Raw genomic sequence first — 21,503 nt, 5'->3', positions numbered from 1 at the left:
CTTACGGCTGATAAAGTTGACGCTAGGTGTTATGGCGTGCAATGGTTCCAAGCGCGCAAAGCAAAGCAATTCCGTGCATAAAAATCAGCCTATAGATATACATCACTACACTGAAGTACGACACCAGACTAACCTGTAATAAACACGTCTCGAGTCAAACTTTAAGTCCACACTTCGCTTCTTTCAGCCCCTCCGTGATGTCGCTGTGGAGATGCTCACTCGCTTCTTCCTTCGCCAAACACGAGAATGCGACCGGCCCCGTTTGGAAGGGAAACTACGATCCCCCACGCAACCCTCTGCTCTGCGCGCTCTCCCTCTCTCTCTTTCTCTCTTTCTCTCTCTCCTGTTGTGACAGGAGGAGAGAGGTTAGGAGGCGGATACGCACGGTTGCTTTTGGTCCGTTGCGCTCCAGCCATTGTTGCACTTGTGTTTTTTTTTTTGTTTTTTTTTGGAGAGATATCAAGTTTCCATTGGGCAGTAGTTTGGTTAATAATATCACGCGTTCTTTTATTTTATTCAGCTGCAATCATCACTGTCCACGCGTTAAATCTAAAAAAGGGGGGTTGATTAATCTTTTGTCTTGTTTTGTCTTGTCTAAATTCACAAATGGTCCCTATTACTTGCATTGCCTTCCATTGTATCACTGGGCAAGACACTTCACCCAAATTGCCTGCATGAACTTGTGTGACATGGCTTATTCTCAGAGGACTTAAAGACACAGAATTTCTTGGTAATTTCTTGGTTTGTTGTTTTTAATATACATTTCAACATATTTATTCATCATCATTGGATATTAAGTTTCAAGATTTTGAGATTTTGACAGCTCCATAGTGTTAAGAAATAGGCTATTAATCTTCAAACATGAGTTCCTGGAGGTGCATGATGGGAGGAATTCATATTGGTTTGGGTTTCTAATGAAAGCAGTGTCTGTGTGAACATCAGCTGCAGATTCTTTTGAGCTCCATGACCTCTCACTTTTGACCCTGAGACGAGTGGTGACCCCTCGACCTCAGGGCAACAGGGTTCACCCATAACACGTTTTTGTTTTACCAGACACTCTTTTGTGACTTAACATCATTGGCTCTGCTGCTCCTACCAGTACTATAACTGCTACTACAACATCTAAGACTCCCTATTACTATTTCAACCTCTGTTACTTCTGGTAAAGCCATTACACCAGAGGGCGCTCTGGGAGTGTTCCTAAAGTTTAAAGGTAGCACCAATTATTGCACAGGTGTGGTGAGGGAGGCAGACGCTTTTGACTGTGCCTGTGGTTTTCAATTAATCTAAAAAGTCCAATATGTTATTTTTTGTGTAACATTTTTCACACTCTTCAATGACTGGATTAACATATTTGACTGGACTTTAAAGATTTTGGCTTAGTCTTTTTTTCTACTACTACTACTACTACTACTACTACTACTACTACTACTACTACTACTACTACAGCATTTAAAATACAGTATCTGCTTTTTCCTTTTTAAAAGCTGCAACTATAACAGCTACTATCACCATTGCTACTACTACATCTACTACATTACTACTATTTGTACAATAACTACTACTACAGATAATAGTGCTTCTAGTAGGCCTATCTAAATTGCAATACCTACTTTTTTTACTTTTTAAAAGCTGCTACTACTACTACTACTGCTGCTATTGCTACAAATATTTCTATTATTGATGATATATGTGAATTGCAAGATCTGCTTTTTTGCTGCTACTTGCCACTAATAACTACTGCTACAACTACTATTACTACCACTCCTGCTGCTATTACTTCAGTGTACTCCTTCAGCGAAGACTGCAGTGAGCATTACATTGGAGAAACAAAACAGCCAATCGATAAAAGAATGTACCAGCCGCACTGTAGTGAGAGCTGCTCGGGAGCCCAGTCTGCCGTACATCTCCATTTCAAAATCACTAACCACTCCTTTGAAGATAATGAGGCAGAGCAAAACTATTGGTGTGAGAGGGGAGTTAAAGAGGCTTTTTTTTTTAGGAAAGACAATCCATCTTTGAACAGGAGGGGGCTTAGACATCATTTATCTCATTATAACGTAATCCTCAGACCTAAATCTAAACAAACAATAATGAGAGCTAGTATGCTATTGTGTATGAGAGCTCCCAATAGGGCATGAATGATTATGACTCAGGCACAGTTCACACTTAGTGTAGTTTAATAGACCAAGCCAACAAACAAAAACTGTAAACAACAGGTGTTAGTTCCTCTCTTCACAAAGGTAGAAGACAGTGTCCACCTGGAATCTGACCAGAACTGAAGAAGCGGCTTGAATGAGCAGCGAAACATCTTCACCAAAAACATTTTGTCCAGTTGACTGAACTATATTTTCTTGCTGCTACTATAACTGCAACTACTACTGCTATTACCTTTGATGATATTGTTGCCAGTAAATTGCAATATCTGCTCTTTTACTTTTTAAATGCTGCTATTCTACTTAATGACAGTCTTAATGGGATCTAAGAAAAATTCAGATATAGAAGTAAAGCAAAAAGTAACTCTACTGATAATGAATTAATATGAATACTGTACAGCAGCTACAAAGGTACCTGGTGATGTGTAGAAGTAAAAATGTAAAATTTCATTGCACAATACTGACACTATACTTTTAATAGGCAATTTGGCCAATACCACTATTAACTTCTACTACTGCTTTGAATTCGGTTACATACAGTTAGGATACAAATTGGTTACTAGGTTTACACATTAAATTATTTAATTATAATAAACTATTATGGCCAGAATTGAGTGACCTCTTACCTTTGTCAGTGTGAGTCCCATTAGTCTGGCCCATGTTGCTGAAGTGTTTTTTAGCAAAATACTGGCCACAAAAGACTGTGTGGCCAGGTCCGGTGCAGGAAGTTTGTTTTGCCTTTCATAAACAGGATCAACTGGAACTCTCTGACATCGCGTTATAGTTGATGTAATCCCTTTCTCTTTTTTAGTTTTTACCCTAGTATTTTTTTTAAATACTAATATTCATAATTTTAGTAAAATTAACTCAAATGTAGTAAGTAAGTAAAAGTATCCACTATAAAATTTACTTAAGTACAGATACCTAAAAAGTACAATACTTTACTACTTGTTCTTACCTACCACCACTGCCCATGTCCAACCAGAAAGTAAAATTTTAACCTTTACCAAAAACCACATTAACCACGTGGTGGTTCAAAGAAGGGAAAGTTTACATATAATGCATCTTTAATTTGATCTGTTGTGTTGTGGGTTCAATTGTAAATCAGATCTTGTTGGTGAGATTTACAAAACCCAGCGTTGTTGTCCATTGTTGGGTAATTCCTTCAGTCTTCTCAGCTGGAGGCTGTTTAGCAGTGAATGAAATAACATTGTTTTTTTCAGTTGCTCACTGCTGCCAAAAAAACCCAAACATTACAGATCTGGCAGTTTTGAACAGTACAAACAAGTGTAATGTACTCCAGATATATTCTTTAAACAAGAGAACAAAACCTGCTTTAAGTGGAAATAATATTTACACACATATTTTTAGGGAGCAGTTTGAACAGTACACAATTCATTGACATTGCACAAAAGCATTAAAATGTTACAGTGTTAAAAGAGCTTAAGTCTGGCATATAATGACTTCATATGCATAATTGTGACCCCTTGTGGCTGGAGTTAGTCTATGTTTAGCAATGTCAGGAATTGCATATAGATTTTGATTATATTTTTTGGCAACAAAACAAGCTATTTAAAATTGAGAAAAATATTTATTATACAGAAAATGAAAAATATCAGCATAACAAGATACATTTTCAAACCCTGACAATAACAAATATTTTGAATTTTCTTCAAATTACATGTGGCAGTTTCTTGCTGTTATAACAAGAGCCTTTGCAATAGGAGGCAGTATATTGTGGGGTGGGTAAACAGGAATATAAAATGTAGACAAAAATATGGAATAATTCAAATAAACTAAGACCAACAATATATTTAGTTTTGTTAGAGGCTTCCAAATACTTGTACTCTATACCACTGGACAAATATTTGTATGTGTTCCAGATTCAGAAGTGCGTGGCTGGCATGTCTCTCACCTCCTGAAAAACATAGAAGTATTGAAAGAAATGAAGAATTAGCAGCATTGCCATTGTCAACGTGATGCTACATATTGATACATGCAGGTCCAGTGAACTTTACAGACTTTAACATGTTCTTTCAGATGCACAATTCAAACCAAATACTACAGAAAGAAATTGAGATTTTATGTCAGTTGAAAAGAAGAGGACATCATCAAATAGATTTAATTAAAGCAACAGTATGTAAGTTTCTGAATGCATGATTCTTGTGGAAAAGAAAGTCAAAACCATACTTCAGAACATTGTCAATGGAGTTAGATGAGTTTTGTGTCATACTGTTGAAGATTACAGCCAAAGAAAAAATATTAACATTGAAACAAGCAGAAGGAGGCCCTTCTCCAGGACAAATAAGTCAGGTTTGTGGAGATGCAATCATGCTTTTATTTTAGTCTATTTTTTGGCTAAAAAGTTACACACTATGACTTTAAAATATAATAAAATATTGAAAAAAATGAAGGTGAAGGTGGAACACCATGATGAATATTTAAATCTGATTCAAAGTGTCACAACAACGGAACAAGCTGAGAAATCAAACTTTTGTTACATCCAGTTGAGAGAAAAGCGCAGACATCTTCCCCGTCCACAAATGCACGAAGCGCTTACCTTCTCCACGTTTTAAACAAAATAGTCAAGTTTAGTCAGTAACAAAATAGTGTGTAGTTTCACTAAAATGGGCTGAAGTACGTCTGTCAGCACTGCCATGCTTGTTTTCTGTTCGCTTGGGCACTTTGCCTCGGGACGATAGATTGTCATGAGCTTGTGAACTCACAAATGTCACAAGAATCAATCTTGCTGTAATGCTGCATAAGCATTTACAAAACATATACTAACCTTGTCCTGCTGGTGGCGCTCTGTCTCACATGAACACTGGCAGTGCAGAACAGCATCATGAATAGAAGAAAACACACAGCACTTTGTCACTTTCTCATTGAAGAATCCGCCCGTCTCCAAGTTATGCACCACTCCAGCTGAAAACATAACAGAATAATGTGTTATTACCACATATTTTTGGCCTTTCCTTTCATCTCCAAAGGAAAGAACAGAACTATTAATCCTCTGCTCCATCTCCGTCTCTCCTCTGTTTCCTCTTTCTAAAACAAGCTAACTCCATGTCTTCATTCACTACATCCATAAACCATCTCTTTGGTCTTCCTCTAGGTCTCTTGTCTTCTGGCAGCTCTAGCCTCAGCTTCCTTCCACCCATATATTCCCTATCCTCCGTACATGTTTAGTAGAGAAAGTGCACATTTCAACAGGGTGTGCCTCGTAAGTAAAACCAGCGTGCTAATGTGGTTTTATACATACCAATATTACATCATGAAAGGTCTTCACTGCTGTATATTTTAACTACAAATGTCCACATCTTTCTATTTCCCATTTTTCTCCAGATTCGACTCCATATGTTGTCGTAACAGATGGTTTTAAACATTGCTTTGAGGTGTTTTTGGATTTCTTTAATCAAAACCAGCCCAATCATCAAGTGGACTGGTTTACTTACTTATGTTAATTTCTGGTGGAGGATACGCCACCTTCTTGTTGCCATGGAGATAATATTGTGTGGTATTTTCTTTTTGTCTATCTTGCATTTATACAAGTATGAATGACTCAGATATCCCTTGAAAAGCAGGGTTACCTCTCATCAAGATTGACCTATTACCTGGTTTGAAGGCATAACCTGCTCCTTTTATTATTTATTTTATTTTCGTGTACCGGGGCTTAGCACTGACACAAAGGCTACACTACTTGTGACTAATTTATGGCTTGTTATATTGTGTTATACTACAGGATCACTGGACTTGCATTATTATCTGTTATATCGCATAACAGACACGGCTTTCACTGCTTCTTTATTTTTATTTTTTTTGCGTGCATCTCAGTAGTAATCTCTTTTTCAGCATTAGATCAGTCCAAACTATAAATTGTTTTAAATCCACACTAGAAACTTACCTTTATGAACTGGTTTTTAATGCAATTTTATTATATTTCTATTTGTATTATCATTATTTGACTTTTAGTATTGTTATTTTGTGTCTTTTATATGATATTAGATTTTTTTTTTTATACATTATTCTGTACGTTGGTTGCCAGAGGTTGTCTATAAATATTGTTGACCATGACCTTGATCATAATAAATGTAAATTAGTCAGTCGGTATTCTCATAATAGCTTACACTGGCAGCCGGTCAGTACCACGTCAATTCCGATTTCTCCATAGTCCTTTTTGATCTGAAACACACACACGGGTCAATATTCACCTAAAGATCAATGGCATGGAACATTTCAAATACAGACCAGTTGCTGCGGGGATAATAGGAAGTAAATAACGTACATTTTTGAGGGTCTTGACTGCGACCGTGTCCAGGAAGTTGACAGGACTTAGATCCAGAATGATGGCTCTGGGTAAAGACGGGTCTCTGTCTGGTTCTATGTCAATCACTGCCACCCCCGCCATTTCCGTGTGCTCAACATCCACCTGGAGAGAGTAAAAAAACACAGATAAGAGGAATCAATGTACGTCTTTGTTTTCAATCCATCTACAACACATCATTCAAAGGTAGGACAGTAAAGACACGTATGATGTTAAATTGACTTTTTTAAGCTTTTGGCAATGTTATAATATTCCTTCATCTAACCATAGCTGGACTTAAATATTTTTTTTTTTTAGCTTTTTCACTTTTTCATTCATCCTGTTTACAAGTTTGTCTTGCTCTGGGTATCAAAAATTACTTAGTTTCAAATTTCCCTGAATTGTGCCGTCACAGGTAGAAATCCTGCATATTTTTAGTTCATAAATCATCGCCAGACTCGTTTTCCAGACTCGCATTTCTGCTGTCAAATCGTATTCATTACAGCTGCGTGCTTCTGTTAGCATGTTGTTCAAGTTGCTTAAATATGTAGCTTTAGTTTTTTTCATGGTTCATTCACACACCTAATCTCAGGATGGATGTCACAACTGATGTGTTTTCTATACACAGTGGTTATTTTACGTTCTAAGACATTAGATACCAAAGCAAAGGTCCTCAAAGCATGTTTAAAGGCCAATAACAATAAAATAATGCATCATTTATGTCCTTTAGTGGTAAAATAATAGCCAATTCTATGGTGTTCAAAAGTAGTTCAAAGTTCTGTACTCGTTTTTAAACTATGATGAGAAACATAGCTCAGTTTGAATGAATACTCTGCCGACTTAGTCCCTTCTCATTCTGACGGTCACAGGCAATTGCCTCCATATGGTTCTCATCCATTAAATGCTTTTTCTTAAACGCCCTCTGACCTGCAGATCTCTGTTCTCCTTGGCCTGCTTCTTAGCCTCTTTCTGGGCTTTCTTCAGCTGTTTTTTCTCCACCCTCTTTCGTTTGGCCTCCAGTTTCTGTTTGACCGCCAAGATCTTAGTGATGTCAATCCCAGTCTGAAAGAAAACATACATTTTGTAAAGAATAAATTAAATGGTTATTTTTAAATAATAAAAAATTTCTTCATCCACTCTGCTCCTCCGCTCTGGAACTCCCTTCCTCTCTTCAACTTCCTCTCATGACTTAAAACTTAAATTAGACAATCCTACAGCACATAACCAACCGCACAATCATCCAGTTTTGTATTGTATTGTGTTTTTTTCACCTGCTTTTATGTTTTATAAAAGGCGCTTATAAAAAAATGATGTAGTAGTAGTAGTAGTAGTAGTAGTAGTAGTAGTAGTAGTAGTAGTAGTAGTAGTAGTAGTAGTAGTAGTAGTAGTAGTAGTAGTAGTAGTAGTAGTAGTAGTAGTAGTAGTAGTAGTAGTAGTAGTAGTAGTAGTAGTAGTAGTAAAGGTGCCTGTAACTTTTCTGATAAATGGTTAGTCACTCGCTTGTCTCCCTGGGAATGTTATGATTTGCCTGAAATGTTCTGTACTATCACATTTAATATTCTATTTTACATTTATTTAACTGTTTGTATTTTTTTTTTTTTTTTTTTTTTTTTATAATTCTGAGAAACACCTTTCCACAGATCTAACCTGTAAATGTGCCTGGTGGAGGTTACCTGCTTGCCTCCTAGATTTGTTTAATGTGATATTGTGGAACATTCCAGTAACAGCTCCTACCACCAGCTCGTCTCCATGGCACGAAGTTTGATTTTAGAAACTACACTGTGTCATTGTAGTAGTAACAGCAACAGAAACCACACTGACAGTTCAAAGTACTTCACTAATGGGGTTTTGTGTTGATTCAAAAATTGTACCGTGTCGAATGTGCAAATTGAACCGTCAGTCAAAAACAAAATACTGAAACCCTTTTTGCTTCCAGGAGTAAAAAAAAAAAAAAAAGCTTTCATTTCACTACACCACACGTATAATTATCGCCTATGTCTCGGCTCTGATTGGTCAAATCTCACCTTTTTGTGGTGTCTTCCTTAGAAACAAAAAGATGGGAGGAGTTCAGCACGGAGAACTGACAGAAGAACAATGTGTGTCAGTGTGTGAATGAGAAAGATAATTATACACAAACTGACAGGAAGTTGGGAGTACAATTGATTTGAATGAAACTGCAGAAAAAGTGAGCTACAGGAAGCAAAAAAGAACAAAAATGAAGTGTTTTAATGGTTGTAGTAGAATGGTTTTCAGCTCAGAACCCTGGTTTTCAGCTCCAAATCTTTTCTAACGTGTCTGCGTGGAGGCGTTGTTTCTTTGCATGTAATGTTGCAAAATTTGAAGTAATTAAAGTTTGAGCAATCTCCATGGAGACACCATCATCTGACCACGTTACAGGTTACATCTATGGAATGATCTGATGTGAGGATATATGGCTTTCAAGAATAGAGCAATATTTTGTGTAACTGAATAAATACAAAAAGTAAAAGTTTAAGCATATGTGGAATATTACAGGTAAAGCAATTACCTCCATGGAAACAAGTAGTTGATGCCATCAGGCCATGTTACAGGTCAGATCTAGGAGAGGTTGACCCCCACTCACAGTAAGAATGCATGTTTTTTCAAGGTGTTTTAAAGCCATATAAACATGTGTAACTGAAGAAATGCAAAATATAAAACTTAAATGCTGTACTGTGGAACATTTCATTCAAAACACTAACATCTCCTTGGAAACAAGCAGGTAGCGGACACTCCACCATGAAAGTTATACACGGCACCTTTAATGTAGATTTTACCTTGCGCCCCAGAGCTTCCTGGTACATCTCTGCGTTGGCAAAGTACAGAGTAGCAGAGGAGCGGAAAACCACCACATCTGGCACCGGCTTCACCTGAAAATAACCACAGAATGACAATATCAACTAAATGTGTCAGTCAAATTTATATAACTATTTACAAGCTATGTACATGCATGTACATAGCTAAATGGTAAGCATGTACATGTATGATGTACGTGCTTACTTATGAGATACTAGAGTGCTTTAGGTTAGCATTAGCACAACATGTTTTGCTGTATTTCTTTGCAAGATCGCTAATGCATACTGTATTGTGTTACAGTTTTACAGCTACCATATGAAGTGTAAACAGTGTAAACCCATCCTGGCGTCAGTGACTTGAGGTTGCGTGGAGCTGTTTAACTCTTGGATCATAAAAAGGAGTCTTACGAGGTCAGTACAAATACAACTGCCAATGTTCAACTACTTGGATTTTGAAAAGGAAAAGTTTAACTATACATCCACAGTTTTCAATGTCTGGTAGTATATTTGAGACCTACTACTTATAGGTAGACCATAAAAGACGAAGATGTTCAAGAAAAACTACTGTGAGAGGAGGGATTTAGTTATACCGCCCTGTTAATTAAACTGTAAATAAACAGCAATAATAATATAAAATAATACACATTTAACTACTTTGCAATCAGTAAATAAATCTTGCTAGTCTTTACCTCTTCGTAGCTGTTCAGAGGTTTGTAGATGTCTGTGTCTGAGATCTGTCCCAACAGAGAGTAGGTTGGACTAAAACAAGAATACTAATTATTAAAGGACAATATAATTACAATAAAAAAGTGAAAAGTCTAGTTCTTACAGTTGAGTCCTGAAGATGATAGTGAGCAGAGCAAAGGCGATAGAAGCAGCCAGCCCCAGGTCTGGGTTCAACAGGACGGTCAGTATAAATGTGACTATCCAGATCACCTACACAACCAAAGTTCAAATCAAATAAATCATTCTAATCAAACACTTCTTGTATAATTGTGGTTATTATATAGGCTTTGGTTTATTCGTACCATGTCGATCCAGTTACTCCTCCACAGAGCTGGGATGTCCGTAAACTGCTTCATGATCCCCTGCAGGTTCACATAGATGATGGCGGCTAACACTGACTGGACAAAGAATAAAATCACAAAATAGTACCGACGTGTTTGGGACGTTATAATACATGTTAAATGATGTTCATGATTGTAGGACATACCTTGGGCAGATCCTCAAAGAGCTGTCCGATCCAAAGAGTGATAATGAGAATGACCAGAGCGGACAGAGCTCCAGCCACCTGATTAAAACGACAGTGGGGAGAAATTAGAAATGTACAACTAATCACATTTCTGTTTCAATTACTACACCCAGTAATTAGAATAATACTCAAAAGACCATTTATTTACACCGGCTTTGATATAAATGTGCACGTACTTGTTTTCAAGGGAGAAAGGTCAGGGCTTTTTTTTTTCTTTTTGGAACACGATTATGGATTATTATTTATGTAACGCAACACTTAACACAGATCAGTTATTTCAGTGGCTTCAAAATCAAAGAAAAAATACATAAAACTCTGTACTGATATGATTTAATCCATGAATGTTCAAACTTTTTTCACCGAGGGCCACATACTGAAACATATTTGAAGCAGAGGGCCACAGGCCAGTGTCGATACAGAGAGTCAAATGTTGCATTTACCACAGGTTTGACAGAGACATTGTACCTTTAATAAGACTTAGAAGATTATTTTTAGGTCTGTGTCACAATGCACTGTGATGTTATTCAGGTTATAGAGGTAGAATCTCTGCAGTTTGGAATAAAAAATACTTCCTGATCAAATGGACCAGGTTAGGAGGAGGCATGAGGGCCAACAAAAATTGGTCTGAGGACCGCATTTGGCCCTGGGCCGTTGTTTGGACAGGTCTGATCTAATCTAAGATCATGTTTACATTTAGAAAGCACACTTTAAAAACTAAATTTCTTTTTTCATTCAGGTATTTAGGCCTTGGCACACCCTCTGAAACAGAAAGAAATGAGTCTAGTTCATTGACTTCAAGAGGGGATATTTAACATGTTTTATACGTTTCATTTTTGTTTTCTCCTCTCCCTTTGCTCTTCCATTCAGAGCGCTATCGTACCAACGCACATCCCACTAACGAAACTGCTGCACGTCGCATTAGCTTTGTCAAGTTGCTGTGTACAGTTTTGTATCATGTTTTTGGATATTTATGGCAAATTGTCATGTAGAAGCATGGATGACGTAGGCTTGTGGGCTCAGGACTGGACAGAATCTTACAGCTAACAACAGTAAAAAAAAAACAAAAAAACAGTTCAAATAGAGGCCAGGAGAGATTACAAAATTACTCAAACAAGCAAGGGTGACATATAAAACCTCTTCAGGCATGTTTTTTATGAGGGACCAACATGGCACAAAGCTCAACAAAATCTATTTAGTAAAACTCCCACTAAAACTGTGCAGGAGAAGCACTAATTCGGACCTGCAACATGTTTGATGAGATAAAAATAGCACCATCACCTGCTCAAAAATATCAATTTTGCTTAATTCGTGTCCTTGAATAATAAAATGTCAACAGACCTGGGTTTTTCCTCCAGTGCTGACCTGGACCATAGACCTGGACATTGAGCAGCTGATAGCAAAACACTGGAATATCCCTCCAAAGGTGTTACTCAGACCCAGGGCAATCAACTCCTGTCAATATACAGTACATCATCATAGGGAATATATATGACTAGGTAGTAAGACACTGCATATATAAATAGGTTGCCATTTACTTACCTGGTTGCTGTCCACCTTGTACCCATACTTGAGAGCGAAGATTCGTCCCAGAGAAATGGCCAGTCCATATCCGACTACAGAAATGGCGAACGCATCTCCGATCACCTGAGAGAAGAGAGAGATGTCGGGGAGCGCTGGCGGCTGCAGGCTGTGGAGAGACAAGAAGTACGGCTTAAATAGCGCTGAACATGTCATGTGACTACATATTTTAACTAACTTAATTTGTTGTGATTGAATTTTGCTCAAATGAACAAAACTTCTAAATTCAGAAAATATTTAGCAAAACAAGCTTATAGCATAAATGCTCAAAAATTAGTCTGTTTATTTGGCAACATAAAGTCATAGCGTGGCTTCAACTCACCTGCAGTTAGCTAGGAACGACTTTAAGGGCCCGTACAAGATTTTTTGTATGTATTTGTCTTGCCCCCGTACAGATATATTGCATAAGCATCTCTTGATGTTAAAATAAGTCCACTATGCACTGCCTGTGTTTAATTATAAAGCATTTTTTTGTTCAAGAATCAGGAAGTGTGTGGTTATCATGCTACTTGTTGTTAGCATAACCGCGGTCTGGCCTCCTGAAGTTGTGATGAATAATTACAATGGTCTGAATGCATAAGATAAGTGAATAGTTGTTGAAGTAGTTCTGTTTTTCAAGTTTTTAACAAATCAGGTATCAAGCCTTAAAACAAAAAAATTTGGCCAGTCTCAACCTGTCTCTCTATACAATATAAGAACTGCTATACTTTGATCCAAACATGCATATATTTTTTTTTTTATTTGAACATTCAATTTGGTCTTCATTTAAAAAAATAAAATAAAAATCCCTTTTTTCTCACCCAGATGGAATGTCGCCCACCACATCGATACCATATTTGGCATTCAAGTTAACCTGCCAGGAGATCAGTGTGGCTACAATGATCTACGGACACACAATACAAAATCAATCACATTTTAGATGGAAAATAACATGTATATACCATGCATGTGTATTCTTACAGCTATTAGCTCCACTGGTATAGGTACAGGAAGCCATTTTGCTAGATACGTGTTGAGTTCTTTGGCTAGAATCAGGCAGACGATGGAGACAGCACTGACCACCAGAGTCCCCAGGTTAGTTTCAGGCAAAAGAGAACCAATTTCTAACACCGTCTGTGGAAGGAGACAAAAGGAGAAATGGTAGAAATGTACTGATAAGGTAAACTTTAAAAGAAGGAATATGAGAATGTATGGTTTGATGGTAAAGGGGTGCATATTTGGATGTATTTTAGTTGTCTGTTAACCTACTCCAGATGGAGACTAGCTTTAGCTAAATGTGGTGTAATGTATCTCTTGTTTATTAAGATGAATGTGTTTGCACATGGTCCTTGTTGAAATAAACCAATAAACTAAACTAACAGAAACTGTAAACAAATAGGTGTGTTAGTTTCAGTGTATTTAGCTCCTCTCTTCAGACAGATATAAGGCAGTGTCCACCAGTAATCTGACCAGAACTGAAGAAGTTGCTTATATGAGCGGCGAAACGTCTTCATTCTAAAACTTTGGTCCAGAATTGAATTTTCTTTTGCAAATTATAATGTAAAATAAATGGTACCTGATTGTTTTTATGTGTAGATTACTTCAGTTTGTGGCTTTTTTTCTTTTCTTTTTTTCAATATTATCCTATATCCTTATCCTTCAAAATTAGCATTAGCATTAAGACACAAACACCTATAGAAACACAGAAGTGCACAGGACAACACCAGTTTGTTTGTTGAAACACTACACAATTGGTGAATTTCTTATGAGTTCTTACATAAATGAGAGCCAGAGGTCCACTGAACCTGGTGGGGTTGATCCCAAAGGTGTACTTGAGCTGGGAGACGATGACGTGGATGGCTGCTCCGGTGGTGTACCCACGGACCAGAGGCTCAGAGAGGTATGTGACCACGAAACCAAACTGCACCAGGCCTAGGAGCACCTGTGAGGGGCAAGGGGAGATACAACGCATTTAGGCCACTAGTTAGGTCGACTTACAGGAGCATTTGCTCTGAGAGCTTGGGCTGATGTGAGCTCAAAAGTTATATTTTCATTCACGGAAACGGCCGCTCTGAGAGGACTTGAAACATGTGGTTTCCACTCGCCCTCTGAAGTGGGGCAATGTGGTGTGAACGCAGCTGACCTTGGGTTGACCTACGCAGTCTGTGGTAAAAGTAAAAGGGCTTGGAAAAGAAAAAAAAGCGCTTGGATTATGTATATATAAGGGTGCTGTGTATATATATATATATATATATATATATATATATATATATATATATATATATATATATATATATATATATATATATATATATATATATATATATATATATATACCGTAAATTTCGGATTATAAGCCGCTACTTTTTTTCCACGCTTTGAACCCTGCGGCTTGTACAGCAGTGCGGCTTATTTATGGATTTTTTACTGGATAACGGCCCCTGGGTTTTATTTTCACGGACAAGCCTTCTACACGTGGCAGATAAATATGGCAAAAACAACTTAAGTGCATTAAAAAAATACAACTCACCAAACCGCTGCATCAGAGGGAGCCCTGCGCTGATTATGTGATTATGTCTACTCTGCTCCGCAGTTTCTTTCAAAAACTCTAAAGGCGTATTGTTTAATCCCAGGTGCTTATTCTCCATGTGCCAAAGCAGTTTTGAAGGTTTCATTGCCTTATTTGCTTTTCCCGTATGTTACGTAGAGCGGACTGTGCGCGTGAGTCACCTGCAGCGACAAACCCAGATTTTAAGTGGGCATTGTCTGTTAAATTTATCTTTCTTTTTCTTGGAGGTGTAGTCTCCTCTTCTGGCTCCTCAGTTGTCCTTTTCCCCTTTGTTAAAAGCTCTCCAAAGACTTTTGTTTTGGCTCATTTTCACTCGCTTGTGGCTCTACTTTTGTGCGTCGTGTCTGATGTGTTAAACGTGATACGTCACCGCGGAGACAAGAGCAGATAATAAACTTGCTACTACATCAAATAGATTTCTGTGGCGATTTCCAGCAGGATTTTCATGATACATCTACGGACGAGCTTATTAGTGTGTCATTAGGGACGGGCGAAAGTTGCTCCTGACCCCTGTGCGCACAACGTCTGAAAATCAGGGCTCTTTACGCAGGACTGTGAGCTGTGTCTGTGTCTGTGAGACGTGAGCGGTGTTTGTTTTGAACATTGTTCCGCGAGTGTGACGCTTATTTTGAGCAACGAAAAATAAGAAAATATAATTTTATTGTAAGATCATAATAATCTTCCAATTTAAACTACAACAAAAAAGAGCTAACACAAATAAAATACACTTCAGCCACGCAGAGCCGCAGTATAAGGCTGAAAGAGGCGCATACGGCTCCGGAGCCGCGGGTTGCCGACTCCTGAAATAGAGCCACTGCACGTAAGCTCGACATCAATGAATCCAACTTGGTCAATGTAAAAGACGACAAAAGTTTTCAGAGGAAATAAAAGCAGATTTTCCGTTTTGGTGCAGTTTTATTTTCTAAACCTGCAGATGTGTTCATCCCGTGTTGATGTCGTGTTGGTTCCAATTTTCAGGCAAAGTTAAAAAAAAAGCGTGTCAGTGCACCGTCTTTCTGTGTAAATATCTCATGTTACAATATGAAAACCTGCGGCTTTTATTCAGGTGCGGCTTATATATGTACAAAATTGATTTTCTCTTCAAATTTAGCTGGTGCGGCTTTTAATCAGGTGCGCTCTGTAGTCCGAAATTTACGGTGTATATATATATATATATATATATATATATATATATATATATATATATATATATATATATATATATATATATATATATATATATATATATATATATATATATATATATATATATATATATATATATATATATATATATATATATATATATATATATATGGGTGCTGCAGAGCTGCTGTTTGACACAAGGCAAATTGGATCAACTTAACACCAATGCCACTTCTCCTCCTGTCTGTGCAGGTGAGCCTTTTCTGTCACTGTCTGTGTGTTGTTGAAAAAGCTTTTTCTCTGCTGTCACCAGCACATATCCTCACAATGTGTTGCATTTCAACACACCGTGCAGGAAATTGCAGAGGCCATTGGAGGCAACACAAACTTAGATTTACGCGTTTTTGAACAGAAAGCTACAGTATCTAGTTTGTGCTGAAGCTGCCAAAAAAAAAAAAAAGACTAGGAAAGCATTAGCACAATGCTAGTAAAACCACAGCATTATCTACTAATGTCCATTTGTAAATAAATCAAAATATATGTCTGGATTTATTACCTGAAATATCCCGGACATAAATGTGACTGCTGCTGCCACTTTGATCCTCTCTGCGTCTCGGAGCGTAGTGTTTATGATGGCCTCTCCTGTTACATTTTCCAAAAAGTTTGAATCTGGAGCCAATCGTTCTGTCACTCCTCCGATCATCACACTCATCACTGCATACGTGCCTGCACAACAACAAAATACACTTTGGACAATCTGCTATTACACTGTACTAAGGTGCAGTTTAAGTGAGGCTAAAAGAAATAGCTGCCTGCATCAAAGTTATGGCTGGCTTCAGGTTTACCACCTGATGACATCACAAGGTGGAAGCAAGAATTTGCGAAGGACACTAAATATGCAGAATTACTGCATTTGTAAATGAAACGAAGCACATCTCCAGGTATGGAGAGGTAAGTTTACGTATGCCTAGTATGTGATCTTTAATCCTAGATAAGATAAGATATGCCTTTATTAGTCCCACAGTGGGGAAATTCCAGTATTGCACCGCACAGTTCAAGAACAGCAGGAAAATGGTAACATGCAATAAAAGAAGGTAATAGATAATAGCTTAAAATAATTTAAAAATAAACTTAAAAATAAACTAAAAATAGACTCTAATGAAACACAGTTTCTTATTATGTACAATAAGAGTAACAGTGCAGCATATAAACAGAATAAATCTCAGTAAAGTGACTTCAGTAGATTTACATGGTATTCAGTAGTGCACATGAGTATAGTTGAATGACACATGTTCAGTGTTAACAGTGTTTTTTGTACAGTCTGACAGCAGCAGGAAGGAAAGACCTGCAAAACCTCTCCTTCACACAGCGAGGGTGAATCAGTCTGTCACTGAAGCTGCTCTCCAGGGCAGACAGAGCGTCCTGCAGGGGGTGAGACTCATGGCCCAGCATAGAAAAGACCTTAGCCAGGACCCTCCTGTCCCCCACCTCCTGCACTGAGTCCAGAGGACAGCCCAGGACAGAGCTTCTTGATGACCTTGTCCAGCTTCTTCCTCTCCCTCTCTGTGATGCTGCTGCTCCAGCAGACCACACCGTACAGGATGGCTGATGCCACCACAGAGTCATAGAAGGTCTTCAGGAGTGGCCCTCTCACTCCAAAAGACCTGAGTCTCCTCAGGAGATAGAGCCTGCTCTGGCCCTTCCTGTACAGTGCGTCTGTGTTGTGAGTCCAGTCCAGTTTGTTGTTCAGTGCAACACCCAGGTACTTGTAAGTCCACTCTCTCAATGTGCCTTCCCTGGATGTGCACTGAGGGGGCAGTAGAGTGGCGATCATACAAGCTTTGCCATTTCTATCTAAACTAAACCAGCATAAGATGCCACCAATGTTTCAAATGTTTAAATTCTCTGCCTGTGATACTTACCGACAGATATGTGTTTGGAAGTGCCGAAGAAGAAGTAAATCAGAACTGGATAGAAGGATGAGTACAGACCATAGACCGCAGGGACAGAGGCCAGGAGTGCATAGGCCATTCCTACAACCAGAGGAGATACACATATAAGGTTATGGTTCTATCTCCACTCACACACTGATGTTGTGTCACTGGGCAAGACACTAGTGGGTCTGGATGCAGCCCACTGAATTTGAATGGACAGATTTATAATGTCATTCAAACTCAAACTGTGTCTGATAACTAACTGATTACCTCACCTTGTGGGAGCTGCATGATTCCCACACTAATGCCACTGATGAGGTCTCCCAGAGCGTTCTCTCTGACGGGATACCGGGGCAGCCATGACACCACCGGCACAGTACTCAGAATGCTCTTCTTCAACCTCGGACCAGAGCAGCTGCAGAAGAAGAGCACGTCAAGACAGTTAAAGCGACACTACGTAACTTTCTGGTGTTGGCATATAACCTGCATGATTCCATGGAAATAGAAAGTTAAAAGTTAAAACCATACTTCAATACTGTGGAGGATTATAACCAAGGAACAAGAATTCCAGAGAAACAAGCAGGAGACGGCCCTTTTTCAACTTGACTTTATTTTACCGGGGCTTTGATTACGGCTGATGGAAATAAATAAAAACTAATCCAGGACATGAAAAGCCTGTTTTTGAATGGTTTGGTTTGAAACAGATGTAGCATGCAACCTCCACTCAGGCTTAAAGAGGGGGAATTACACTTCTATGGAGAATTTATTTGTTAAAGTATAACATATTTAGATCATACCTGTACCTTTTATTGCTTTGAAAATGCTATATTCACTGAAAACAACATATTATTATTACTTCTTTTTAGTTTCAGTTTTGTTTTTGACACTCTGGGTCCCAGTTCCCCCTGCTCCCTGCACTCCCCCTTCAGAGCTCTATCACATTACAACACGCATCCTGCTAATGAAACTGCACATTGCACCAGGTTTGTCAAGTTGAAGTGTATTATTTTGTATCATGCTTTTATATATTTATTTTCAAAATGGCTGTGCAGGTGCATGGCTTACAAAGGCTTTTAGGCTCATGAGCTGTGGACAGGATGGTACTGCTCACTGTAAGGAGGTTTTGAATAGCGCCCGGGAGAGATCACTAGATTACTCAAGCGTGCATGGATGACCTATAAAACCTCATCTGGCATAATTTTGATAAGGAGACAAAGTTATAACATGATAGAAAGCGCCAAATGTTGATTTAGTATGATACCTTTATTATGCTGTAAAGTCCTAACACTGTGCTACTGACTAAAAGCAAACATGGCTTACCTGACAGATTTCTTGAGCTTTTCTCTCACAGTGGTGGTGTTGTAGATCGGGTTGTAGACATCGTCCACTATCTCCTCGTCGAGCACGTCTCTGTGAATATTATAGTCCACTCTCCTCCGCTCTGCCATCTTTCAACTGACACGGGACAGACCAGAGAGGCTTAGCTATGGGACAAAACCAGAATCCAAAACCTCTTCAACAACATAGTGCCCTCTAGGTATATAACAGAAGTATAGGCTGTTTGAAGGACTATAGAATTAACCCTGATGAAAGGGTTTATAATGGGTCATAAAACACCCTATTTTGAAGCAGTTGAACAATGGTACGACGTGTTTCTAGCCAGGTGACCCCTATTTGACCTGTTGAGATGTTGAAGAACCCACAAACTATGAAAAAAAAAACATTCTTGCAAAACTTTCAAAGCATTAGACAATATCAGGTCCAGTAGTGATTTAACTCTGATCATAAGCAACAAAAAGTACTACAAAAAAATCACTATATTCTTTTTATCTATTTAAAACACTGTACTATGTTCTAGATTGTTAGACTTTCTGCATTGGTTGGTGAGATGTAAAAACAGTGACTATGTTTACAGGCACACCAAAAGTCTGATTTGTGGAGTAGTTTGGTTCCATAATTGGATTTCGTTCCGATTCACACCGGTGCTGGTAAAGACAGAAATGAAAGACGAAATGTTATAATGTCTAAAGAATTATTTTAAGATGCATTGCAGTTTGTCTTCCAAATACAGCAGTTACTCTAAAAATCCATTGGTTAACAGGTGTGTTCATATGTCATATGCACACGTCTGATGTAAGTATTCAGAGGGACCATGATAAAAAGAGATCTGGTGCTATTTTTTGCTATTTACATGTCATTTTATTAGTGATAAAACTCAAAAAAATCACTCTAATAATAATAATAATAATAATAATAATAATAATAATAATAATAATAATAATAACAACCATAGCCACTGATACATGTCACCTGGTGTTTTTGATGATCAGATTTACACACACCAAAAACATATATAAGTATTGGATTATCTGATTAGGGGCGGCAGTAGCTCAGAGTGTTTGTCCACTGATTCATTCCCACATGTCCTTGGGCTCACCCCTGGTGTCTGCGTACACTGGTGCATGAATGTGTCTGTGTGAATGGGTGAGTGATTCCTTGATGTGAAGCGCTTTGAGTATCTAGAAGTTGGAAAAGCACTTTATAAAAATAAGACCATTTACCATTATTCTAGTTGTCTGATTTCTGCCGGCTGTGTAATTGTGCCCAGTGACAATGAACATATGGAGATACTGTTTAAAAAAAAAAAAAAACAACAAATTTTAAAGAATCATAAATACAACTTACCTTTTTGAGTAGACAATCTATTCAGAATAAAATATGTTGTAATTATTCTTTATTTGGTCTTCAAATCCAAGTTATTCCTTGATTACAGTAACAACCTGTCTTCTGTGTCCTCTTCCTTAATCCGTCACAATATTGCAGAATAAAATAAACTAAAAACTAAATGTTATCACCTATTTTTACGAGCCCTGCTATATTATCAAAGTGCATTAGTGAAGCTATAGCTCCTCTCCTCCAGTCAGTCTTGTCTCGTGTCTTGATATAGGTTGGACATTGCTTTAAAGTCTAGCGGGGTCAAAGTTTGAGCTTATTTGCAACAGCTCCCAACAATAACAAAAGATCAAACAATGCAATGAGAAAAATATATAATACTTATTGAGAATTTTGTGCATGGTTAATGTGTCCAATGAAAAACAATGTCTTATTTAAAGGGTGACTATTGACACTAGTAATATATGTCTATTTTCTGCACGTTTATCTGCTGTGCAATTATTCTAAAGCTACTAGAGGTTGTAAAGGGTTAAGTGAATGAGTGAGAATCTGTCAATGGTTACTCAAAGACGATGTTTCAATGTTCAGACAATGATTCAAAAGTTTCTTGGAAAGCATTGAACAGACATCTGTAAAAAAAAAAAATATATAAAACGATTCAGCTGGGAGATGAAAAAGAAACAATCTGGAAAGCCAACATGGTGAGCGAAAGTTTAGTGTTCATTTTGTCGGCTGTTCATCAGTTATCGTCAATGCCATATTTTTGTCGACTAAAACAAATATAAGTTAAATAAAAAGTTATCAAAAAGGCTAAAACTCTGATTAACATTTTGTGCAGTTTAGTGTAAAGTGAAGACTAGTTCAATTTTTTTTAAATCCCAGAGCCCCAGAAATAGAGCAGAGAAAATAAAGTGAATATATGAATGGAAGACCCAAACAAGGAGATGAATGGATGTTGTGCAAAAGGACATTTAAGTTAGTTATTTGTATGCAGAGACTTGGGCCAGATAAAGAGGAGGTTGCACTATGCACTTATCCCCAGACACTCCCATGAATAATATGATTATGAGCCCAATAAAAAGGGACTAATGTTTGTATTA

At 37.8% G+C, this 21,503-nt stretch overlaps 2 protein-coding genes across 2 annotated transcripts in view; both read right to left on the bottom strand.

Annotated features, from left to right (window-relative positions):
• mgll (monoglyceride lipase) overlaps positions 1 to 329 on the bottom strand; it is a 50,784-nt gene extending 50,455 nt beyond the window's left edge. The window contains exon 1 of the mRNA XM_033969163.2: positions 134 to 329. The gene's annotated coding sequence lies outside the window, so the exon portion shown is untranslated. The remainder of the gene's footprint in view (positions 1 to 133) is intronic.
• Positions 330 to 3,806: 3,477 nt separating this feature from the next.
• LOC117373888 (solute carrier family 26 member 6) lies at positions 3,807 to 20,606 on the bottom strand. The gene is made up of 20 exons (XM_033970010.2): positions 20,416 to 20,606; positions 19,051 to 19,185; positions 18,006 to 18,145; positions 17,719 to 17,829; positions 16,353 to 16,522; positions 13,859 to 14,023; positions 13,063 to 13,215; positions 12,903 to 12,985; positions 12,064 to 12,211; positions 11,863 to 11,976; positions 10,486 to 10,563; positions 10,301 to 10,396; positions 10,102 to 10,208; positions 9,962 to 10,031; positions 9,255 to 9,347; positions 7,387 to 7,521; positions 6,442 to 6,585; positions 6,284 to 6,338; positions 4,945 to 5,081; positions 3,807 to 4,074 (listed from the first exon to the last, which is right to left on the bottom strand). Exons 2-20 carry the CDS (start codon positions 19,176 to 19,178, stop codon positions 4,042 to 4,044), a joined length of 2,160 nt encoding a protein of 719 aa, XP_033825901.1. The 5' UTR covers positions 19,179 to 19,185; positions 20,416 to 20,606; the 3' UTR covers positions 3,807 to 4,041.
• Positions 20,607 to 21,503: the final 897 nt, after the last annotated feature.

The sequence above is a fragment of the Periophthalmus magnuspinnatus genome, chromosome 7, assembly GCF_009829125.3.
Source record: "Periophthalmus magnuspinnatus isolate fPerMag1 chromosome 7, fPerMag1.2.pri, whole genome shotgun sequence".
Classification (NCBI taxonomy): Eukaryota; Metazoa; Chordata; class Actinopteri; order Gobiiformes; family Gobiidae; genus Periophthalmus; species Periophthalmus magnuspinnatus.
Note: the sequence above shows the minus strand (reverse complement) of the source record. Positions and strands in the feature narration are given on the sequence as shown.